Source organism: Vanderwaltozyma polyspora, genomic scaffold (genome assembly GCF_000150035.1).
Source record: "Vanderwaltozyma polyspora DSM 70294 KpolScaffold1068 genomic scaffold, whole genome shotgun sequence".
Lineage (NCBI taxonomy): Eukaryota > Fungi > Ascomycota > Saccharomycetes > Saccharomycetales > Saccharomycetaceae > Vanderwaltozyma > Vanderwaltozyma polyspora.
The window spans coordinates 1-9805 of NW_001834551.1; the positions used below are offsets into that span (position 1 = coordinate 1).

The window sequence follows — 9805 nt, forward strand, 5'->3', positions numbered from 1 at the left end:
TGATGGTATGTACCCATGCTTCAAGTTGAAATAACCAACAATATTTTCTGTAGTTCTCTTTATATTTTCGTATTCGATGGTGTTCATCGCATTTTCTTTGAAGCTGCTTGTAGTTATTACTGGAAATTTTCTAATTTCATCAAGAAAAGGTATTCTGTATAAAAAAAATCCTTCATTGGGATCACTTGCATTTGATGCAGAGAGTACCCAGAGTCCTGGATGGGAGTTACCTTTAAGTTTCCCCCAAAGAACTGCTACTTTATTTTTCTTCCTCATGGTTCTAAAAAGCGAAGCAAGCATTCTTATGGATCCATCTATTTTAGATTCATCAGGGACGACGAAGCTTGGTTTTGTTATATTATTATAATAATGTAAAGAGATTTCGAGTGATCTAAACCCTAATAACTTTAAAAATGGACCATCTTCAAGATAAGCTTCTTTAACTTTTTTGATGTCTTCCTCTGAAAGTTCTATATTAAGATCACCATAAGGGAAAACTTTTGTTAGACCTTCTTTAACCTCTTCAGCGGTTATACAATTTAATATTTTTCTCTTAGAAAATGCTTCTTTCCGTACATCTTCATGTTCATAAACCATTTTGTACCTGCTTCCCACTTTTTCTTGACTGACGATTGAGTAACCTTTAATGGCAACGGTGAAGTTCATTTCTTTGTTCAATATTAAAGAACATTGGAACAAAACCCTTTTAATCTCCTGTTTTCTTAAAACTCTAGATTTTATGTAAGATGCAGATATTGGTCTTGTACTTGGGCCATCAAATTCGATTTCATAATCAGATGATGGGTTTTCCGAATTGCCCAATTTAAAGATATCTGAATAAAAAGAACTATCAAACGGCTTGTTCTCTCTATTGATAAAAAATGGAACAAAGGTAATAAAATTTTCATTATTATCGTCAAACAGTCTTCTCAATCTTGCCTTACCTGCCTTGTCTGAAGCCTCTGTTGGTGAATCATTATCTGTAAATAGGAATACCTTCTTATTATTAAAGGGTTTTGGAGTCGAGACATTTTTCACAAGTTCATCTTGTGTTAATTCTAATAAAGATTCCAAAGGGGTACGCTGAGTTTTGTCATAAGGGAAATATTTAGTCAAAGTAGTTCTCTCATTAGACAGATCATCTAGTAGATCATTAACTTTTTTCATTGCCTTGACATTAACATCTTCCAAGGGTATAAAGTTAAAAATATTATTGTTAGAATTGTCTTTATGACAATTGTATATGTAGCAGCCTACACCAGTGCCTGGCCTTGTTATCACTAATTGTGACATTAACTCTAAAAGGGACTCGAGTATTTCCAATAGCTGTACTTTATAATTTAATTCAGGTAATTGTTGGAACATCTGTTCTGACAATTCCACACAAAACATAATCCCTTCATGGACATCGTATTTCCTATAACTCGGTCTCTTTCCATCAGGTACCTCTGATTCATCAAAATGATTACCATCACCTAAAATATCATCATCATCTAATATTTCATCATTGGCTAATATTTTATTATATTTTGTTTTTGGCATTGCAGTGAACCAAGAAACTAAAAGTTATCACAATCTATATCAAAGTATACCCAATATATAAGATAATTTGGATATACTATACCAGTATGACTACTAGAACCGATGATAAAATGAACTAAAAACAAAACTGTGCTCCTACCTTTCCATTTTCTTCATTAAACCTGAAACATTTCATCAACTATATTTTTAATTCGGGTATGATTAAGGTATCTCTCTTTATATTAAAATCATATTGACGATGAGATGATCTATTATATCGAGAAGACACAAGCTTTATCTCACCAACACCAAGGTGATCACTGAAACTGGATCATTAACGTCTTAGATGCCATCTATAAGTAATCTCTAAGTATATTGGCCTAATTTTCATTGTAAGAAATGGTGAGGCTAACAAACCAGGAGGTATTAACTATATATATATATAAGGCTTATAGCAATGCCACTACTATCCTGAGTTAAGCATTCAATAAAATTATTATAGTATTAGTGATTGTATACTTGTTGATGATGATAGTCATATGTATGTAATTGTAATAATCTTGGTAATAAATCTACTAGATCAAGTAAGTACCAGCTGCTATCCAGATTGTATTGAAAAAAATTCACGTTTTGTTTCCAAAATTCTCTTTTAAAATTTAGCAATTTAAAACATTTAGCAAGAAACGAAATGTTTAATTCATTGATTTTTATAAAGTTGATGAATACTTGGGAAAAACCTACCAATATTGCTGGTAAATGTATAATTAATTATAGTTCAGATCAATCAAGTGCTGTATATTAGTGAATTAATTCCATTGACTATGGTGAGCAAGGTTGAAGATGACTATTCTATAAATCAAATACATAAAGATATCAAGAAAGAATATAAATCTTTAAAAAATAGAATACAAAGTATTCTTTTAGATGCCAGATTTCTGGAAGACACTGTTATACCTTTCTTCCCTGAATTCCCTGTGATTCCAAATGAGAGGTGTGGTCTGTGGTACTGCAATCCTAAGTTGTTTGAACAGACTAGTTATTTTAAGAGTACCGATGGCCATATAAATCAATGGGATTTTAGTACAAGACGTTTAAATTTCCATTTACTACCTACTTTAGCTCAGAATGGTGGAATAGTAATTGTAGATAGTACACGTAGAGGTAAAAAGATCCCTGATGCATTGAGCAAAACTGTGCCGATTTGGTGTGCTGTATTAAATTCTCTAATGTTAGAATCAGTAGATCAGTTAAACGATGATTATTCAAAAGTATTATTTGTACCACCATCTACAGTACCGAATTCTGAATATCAGAGAATATTGAAAAAGCTCCCGTTGCTGATTGAAAGATTAAATAAACTAGCAATTATCGACGGCAGTGACTTATATAAGCAGTTTAATGGGAAGCTATTGCGACCAATCTGGATTCACCCTGGATCAAGTTTATTGCAAAGTACCACTGACATATTTACTGGAGAATCAACAAATGATGTATGGGAAACTCCAGAAGATGAAGAAATAATTCCTATTATTCTATGCACAGTGAGCTATAGGGCCCAAGACGGTGTGGATAAGAGGCATGGGTTTACTTATGTACAAGGTGCCGCTGATGACCATGAATTATGGTCTCATGGTTTGAATCCTGATATGTTTTGGGATAATATCGAGCAGTTCAATGATCTTGACAGATCAGAAGACCTTCTTCAATCAACAGTCGAGGATCTCTTAGCAGCAAAACAAAAAGAAGTCAGTGAAACAGAGACGCTAGAAGCTTTTAATCCACTAGATATGATCACTACTGATATATTTTTGGGCAAAATAGCTGATGGATTAATAATCGGGGATAGCCTGACCTCGGAGCTTCTTTCTAAATTCTCGATGGTAATAGTATTCAGCGAGTCGTGCAAATTAAGTGTTAGCAAAAATGAGGAAAAAATTACACAACGAATAGTAATAAATCAACTACAAAGTGGATCTAAGAAGAGCTCTAAAGCATTAAGAAAAACACTTCCCGAATTGCATTCCAGAATTGAACCATTTTTTTCAACTGATAAAGCAAAATCGGAGTTACCAATTCTAATCTGTTGTAACTCTGGTACCGACATGTCAATTGCATTAGTATTAATGTTGCTATGCAAACATTACGATTTAGATTGGAACACTTCAAAACCAAATGAAGTTAACAAGATTATTATTAGAAAACATTTGACCAAGCTAATATCACATTTAAAAGGAAGAAATGTGAATCCATCAAGAGCAACCTTAAATAGTGTCAACGAATACTTAATGTCGAATTGAGATACATCCTTATAAAATAAGTTAAGGGAAATAAACCTTGGTATTTCCAATGACTTCACTTAATAAACTATCCATTGCGTCTCAATATTCTGAGATAAACTTCATGTTACCGTTTGACACTAAATAATCCCGAAAAAGCTCTACCTTTGGAGGAATAATTAAAATTATAATATTTAAATAGCGCATCAGAATTACTAGCATTTATGGCCAGTGTTAACTGCCTTTGAATAGTTGACATTAGATCATTAATAGTAGTTAGAGGTATACCTTATTAGAGGTATTCCCCATTGTCTAGATCTTATCATTAGATACGTATATATACATCGAAATTTGATATCAATCTCTTCAAGACAGTTAAAAGAAAGCCTAACCAGCAATAGAAGAGTTGATTACTCAAGAACTAGTATCTGAAAGAGTGCTGAATAAGGCTTAAAGAAGGTGACTGCGAGTACTGTATATGTATTAGGAAGTGAATAATGTTGGGTCAATTTATTGGATCTCAAAAACTTCCATATAAGAATGTCGCAGTACAATTGTCGAAATCATGCTTTGGTTTAACATTGATAAAGTCTAAAAGGATAACACCTATTAGCACTTCCAGATACGAAAAGCATTATTCAACTACATCTGTAAAATATGCTATTGAATCTGAATTAGATAGCCTAGTGCATTCCAGGAACTCCAATACTATCATTAAGCAATCAGATGTTCTTCCTGAGAATATTTGGAGAAATTACTTGAAAAATAATGAGATCGATAAGTTTACATTGCATCTACTAGCTAGTTTACGAGGTGACGATGATTTTGTGAAAAATCTATTTAAATCTGGTGACTTAACGTATAATGAATTATCAATTTTTATTAATAGAATCTATAAGAGTAATGGGCATGATATTAAAAGAGTAATTCAGAACCATCATAGTTTATCTTATACCGAATTGATATATGAGATATTTGAACTCTATACATCGACAATCCCTAAGGAGTCAGGAATAATTAAATTGAATGCTTTACATCTAAAAGATTTAAACTTATTTATTACGATATTCATAAAGGAAGCTCAACTTTCGAAAGCCCAGAATGTTTTACAATACATTATCGATGCCGAAGGCTCAATTGAAAAAATCACTGATCATGATACAATGGTGAATTTCCTTAGGTTACGATGCGGTGGTCTACCTAAATTTTGGTTGGTTCCACAGGCATCTTATGCAGTGACTAAGCAAACCAAAAAGAATTCTAGATTGAGTTCAAATTCCCCAAATACAAGATTCCCATCTTCTTATAAGTCTACAGTACCGAATACTGTTTTGTTTGAAGTTATTAATATGATTCTGAATAAGAAAGTCTGGAAATCTAAGCATTCAGGTATATTGGATAGCACTATTGTATATTCATTAGCACATACCTTTCAAAAACAAATGATGGATGGTTTCATCAAAGAACATTGGGGGATATCTTCCCATGGAGATCCATTAGATTTATTTATTAAAAAGAAAAAGGTTGCTTCTGCTCCATCAAATGAAATTTTAATAGCAATAATGTCTTCATACATATATAAGGATCGAAATATTGATGGGGCTATGAAAATTTTAGATAAATTCATTAGAATGTACCCAGATATTTCATTAGATAACATGTTTTGGCGAAGATTAATCCAATGGTGTAACAGATTATGGGATCCTAAAATTGATAGACAAGGGACCTTCGGATATGGTTGTTGGAATATGATGAAAAATTGGAATGGTGCAGGTACCGGAAAAGATGTGGTTTTACCATATGATTTTCAGATCTACGAAGAATTTTATAGACTTTTCAAAAGAACAAATAATGGTAAAATTGCCGCTGAAATCGTTTCAAATGTTCTTATTCCTCATTTGTCAGAGAAGAATGTGGCCGTAAAGAAAGCGGAGCTTAATTTACTGAACAAGTACCAAACATTAGCCATGAACTGGCTGATTGAAAGGCGCCAGTTTAAGAAAGCAGCATTCTTTATAGAGGAATGGTCAATCGATAGAAATAATAGGATTCAATTGAGAGAGGCCTTCAAAAAGAGAAAGCAGTTAATGCTAAGAAAATTGTCTACAAGGGATAAAAAATCTCAAAGTCAAAAAAAGAGGCAAGATAGATATGACGAGATGGAAGAAGAAGATATGATAATTGGAAGATTATGGTGAGATTAATGATCAGAAAAAGGAAATACAAACGCATACACACACACACCACGAGAACAAAGAACAAGAAACTGTAAATAAAATATAACAAATATTCATTCAATTTTTGTAAAGAAAAACAATTTATATTCTTAATTTATAATCTGACCCTTGAACAATTTTAATTCATTAGCATAAGTCAATCTGGAGAAGAACCACCAGCCGTATCTGAACCACACAACTTGGGACTCATGAGCATTCAACATTGTTGCGTATGCCATTATATACTCCGAATGAGTATTGAACAACACATACTCATAAGGGACGTCCATATTTTTGTTCAATGAAGTTTGACCCTTTATACGTTGGTGACAATAATTATAGAAATATTTTACGATTTCACGGGCGAAAAAGGAATATTTCAAAATGACGTTTGTACTATGACTTTCCAACTGATACGCCATGAATAAAGGCTCTTCTTCTATTAATCTATGGACTGCATTGTGACACGCAATATGATTTGGATGGTCTGAGACGCCATGTTCATCAAAAGTGATCAAAAGGTCTTTTCTTTTGTAGTCCTTGGAAGGGTTAATCAAAGTCTTCAAATCCCAGACCATCGAGTCCAAATCCCAGATCTGATCCTTCCCATCTTTGTAGTCCAATTGATGTACAGTGACAGGTCTGTCGTGTTCAATCAACATCGAGACTGATTTTTTCAATTCGCGAGCACGTGACTCACCGGCGATTGAACCATCGACGTTAACGCCTTTAGAGAAACAGATCACGTTTATAGCCACATCATTAGGGAGCCAGTTGTCGAGTTGCATCAGAGTGGGACTGAAAAACATAACCTCATCATCGGGATGTGCAATCACCAAGTTGACAGAAGAAGAACCAGAGAAATACCCTGGTCCTCTAACTTGACGTGCATTCTCCCCTCTAATAGCACCAGCAAACCAAACGTATCCACACCATAACAAAAAATATAACTTTATAGCCTTGAAGACAAAACTCATCCAACTCATCACAATAAACCTCCAAAAACCAACAAACAAATTAAATTAAATTAAATTAAATTAAATTAAACACAATAATACTTCTATTTTTAGCAGTCAAATTCCAAGTCTTGAAAGTTTTCGAACTTCCCTTTCTCCCCCCAGCTAATAACTCAACAATCATAAAACTAAACCAAACTAAACCAATCCTAAAACAATCCTAAAACTCAAATACTAAAACTAATCCAAAACCATTCCTAATCCTAACCCCCAATACCAATATCTATCTTACATTCATTATATACATCAAATCCAAACCTTCTTACGTATGCTGGCTCATCCTCATTTTACAAATTTCACCTTGCGGCCATTATGAAACTTCGAATCGAACTAAAGAGACCAGACGCCTTTGCCCTGTTTTCCTTTAACCTAAAGCAGTCGAATCGTGAGACAAAGCAAAAAATTGCAAAAACTCAAACGTATCAAATATTTTAGGATCAGGATCAAGAAGTTGAGGACACAAATGAAGGTTGTGATGGATTATATAAAGGATTGGAGGGTTGATTGAGGACGATATTTGTTCTGAGAAGGGGAGGGTGACGTACGTGCAAGAGGTTTTTGTAAGCAGAGACGTTAGGAACTTTTATTTTTTTTTTCCTCTCAAAAGAAAATTGAGTTTGAGCTTGAATTTTTGCACTAGGATTGATATATTTATATTTATATATATGCTCACACACATATATATACATATATCTAAATATAAACTCATCTAGCTACATATAAATATATATATATTCATATATATATAGATATTGCTGGGATATTAGACAAGAGTTTCACGGAAATAAGGGTAAGAGGGACGATGGCTGGATCTCCCAGGAAAAACAGCAGTAATAGCCATGTTACTACGCAATACCAACAATCGTCACAGTTTCCAGCATCGCAGCAACAGGCTGGTTCGTATGCCCAATTGCAACAGCAGTCACATCACAATGGTGGACATTTGCCAATTCTTCAACAGCAACAACACCAACAGCAACAACACCAACACCAACACCAACACCAACACCAGCATCAGCATCAGCAGCCTTACTTGAATTCAGGTTATCCAGTTTATCACCAAGGGCTAGCCGGTAGAGATGCCGTAGCTGCTATCAATATGATAAATTCTCAGTTGTCGAATTCACCTGGTGTGTATTATACTAACCAACATATACCTAATGCTCCACCAACACCTTTTGATTCTGCGTATGGTGCAAGTTTGTTGCCTTCTCATTTATTGATGGGGTCTCCCTTTGTCTCAACTCCAACTATGGGGCAATCGTATTCTCAACAGTTTGCAAGGCCTTCACCTTCAAAAGGTGGGAATTCGATGGGAAGATTAAGTAGCGCTTATCCGGCTCCACCGACTATAAATTTACCTCCTTCTTCAAGAGCTCATGCCTCTTCAAATAACAATAACAATAATAACAACAGCAGCAGCAGCAATAACAACAACAACAATAATAATAGACGTGGTAATCATAACTCGCATAGGAATACGAACAATAACGGCGGTCGTTTTACTCAAAAAAATATTATTAAACGTTTCCAAGAAAATTCTCTGAATAGGTTCACCATTAGTTACAAAGTCTTACCTAAAGGTAACGATGAATACCAAACAAGATCTCTGCTTTTCGAAAACGTCGATAAATCAGTAGACCTACACTGTTTTATCAAAAAATTCGTGAATTTTGGACCAATCGAAAGTGTCTACCTGATCAATTCGAATGGCATTTATGACAACAACAAAAACAATGACGATTACGATGATGACAATGACAACAACAATGACAATGACGATAATGCAAACAATCATGATACACAATCAATTCTATTGAGTTTCCTCTCACGTCCAATTTGTCTAGATTTTTACAATAGCGTCTTACAAAGATTATCAGAATTCAAAACTCAGTTGAATTCCAATGATTTAACTTTGAGTTTCGTCTTATTGAAATACAAAAATCAAGACAGGCCAGATGATGAAGAATCTGATTTCTCCCCCGCTTTACCTCTGTCATTAGAGTATGATATCATTAAGAGAGGAGCCACCAGATCTATCGCAGTTGAATTTAACCAACCAATTACCTCAAAAGAAGGATTTATGAATTCAAAATTGAGCTTTCTTCTAAGCCCTGAAAACAAACGCTACATCATAGAATCTGTCGATATAATCAATGCAGCTGAAAGAGATGCCAACCTCCCAAAGAATACTGTTATTCTGACATTCTTAAACATTTCAATGACTGTCGATGTCATGGACAGAATTAGATTAGAAAGAAAAGATTCAGGCATCTCCAAATGTGTATTCGTTACCTTCAACAAGGAGAATCCAACTGTTCCAAATATGAAACGACTATCGCTTGTAGATATCACTTCAGATATTTCAAATCAATTAAACTCTGAATTTGAAAATACTCGATTAATTCACCTAATTTGGATGGAGACAATCAATTGTAATCTTAGATGACGATCTCGACTCAATCAATGATAATTTATCAAAATAAATATCAATGACGTTGGTTTATGAAATGATCGTTCATATACGAAAAGCTTATTGAAAAACATACGAACCCTACAAGCATACTGCCCAGAAAAACATGCTGACTTAAGGATACTTCCAAAAACGGAATATTGTGCAAATTTGAGCCCAGTTTTCCCCCCGGTTGGGGTGACAAATTACCTTGTAAAACTTTTTAACTAATAAAAAAGCTCCAATTCCAACCCCACAAATTTATTCCAAATTGAACCGGGGGGGCCCGAAACACTTTTGTTACCCCTAAACAAATTTGTTCCA

The 9805-nt window shown here is 34.2% G+C and overlaps 5 protein-coding genes across 5 annotated transcripts in view; 3 read left to right on the plus strand and 2 right to left on the minus strand.

Annotated features, from left to right (window-relative positions):
• On the minus strand, positions 1 to 1542 carry YKU70 (ATP-dependent DNA helicase YKU70; the record flags this gene model as incomplete). The annotated part of the gene is made up of 1 exon (XM_001642499.1): positions 1 to 1542. A coding segment is annotated over one exon (1542 nt), but the record flags the coding sequence as incomplete, so codon positions are not given.
• Positions 1543 to 2342: 800 nt separating this feature from the next.
• Positions 2343 to 3818, plus strand: RIT1 (tRNA A64-2'-O-ribosylphosphate transferase; the record flags this gene model as incomplete). Its single annotated transcript, XM_001642500.1, has 1 exon — positions 2343 to 3818. One exon carries the CDS (start codon positions 2343 to 2345, stop codon positions 3816 to 3818), a length of 1476 nt encoding a protein of 491 aa, XP_001642550.1.
• Positions 3819 to 4294: 476 nt separating this feature from the next.
• On the plus strand, positions 4295 to 5995 carry AEP2 (Aep2p; the record flags this gene model as incomplete). Its single annotated transcript, XM_001642501.1, has 1 exon — positions 4295 to 5995. The coding sequence occupies one exon, from the start codon at positions 4295 to 4297 to the stop codon at positions 5993 to 5995; it is 1701 nt and encodes a 566-aa protein (XP_001642551.1).
• Positions 5996 to 6123: 128 nt separating this feature from the next.
• On the minus strand, positions 6124 to 6999 carry GPI12 (N-acetylglucosaminylphosphatidylinositol deacetylase; the record flags this gene model as incomplete). Its single annotated transcript, XM_001642502.1, has 1 exon — positions 6124 to 6999. The coding sequence occupies one exon, from the start codon at positions 6997 to 6999 to the stop codon at positions 6124 to 6126; it is 876 nt and encodes a 291-aa protein (XP_001642552.1).
• Positions 7000 to 7831: 832 nt separating this feature from the next.
• NAB6 overlaps positions 7832 to 9805 on the plus strand; it is a gene marked incomplete at both ends in the record, with an annotated part of 3934 nt that continues 1960 nt past the window's right edge. Inside the window, one exon of the mRNA XM_001642503.2 lies at positions 7832 to 9478. Coding sequence (XP_001642553.1) covers positions 7832 to 9478 — 1647 coding nt within the window.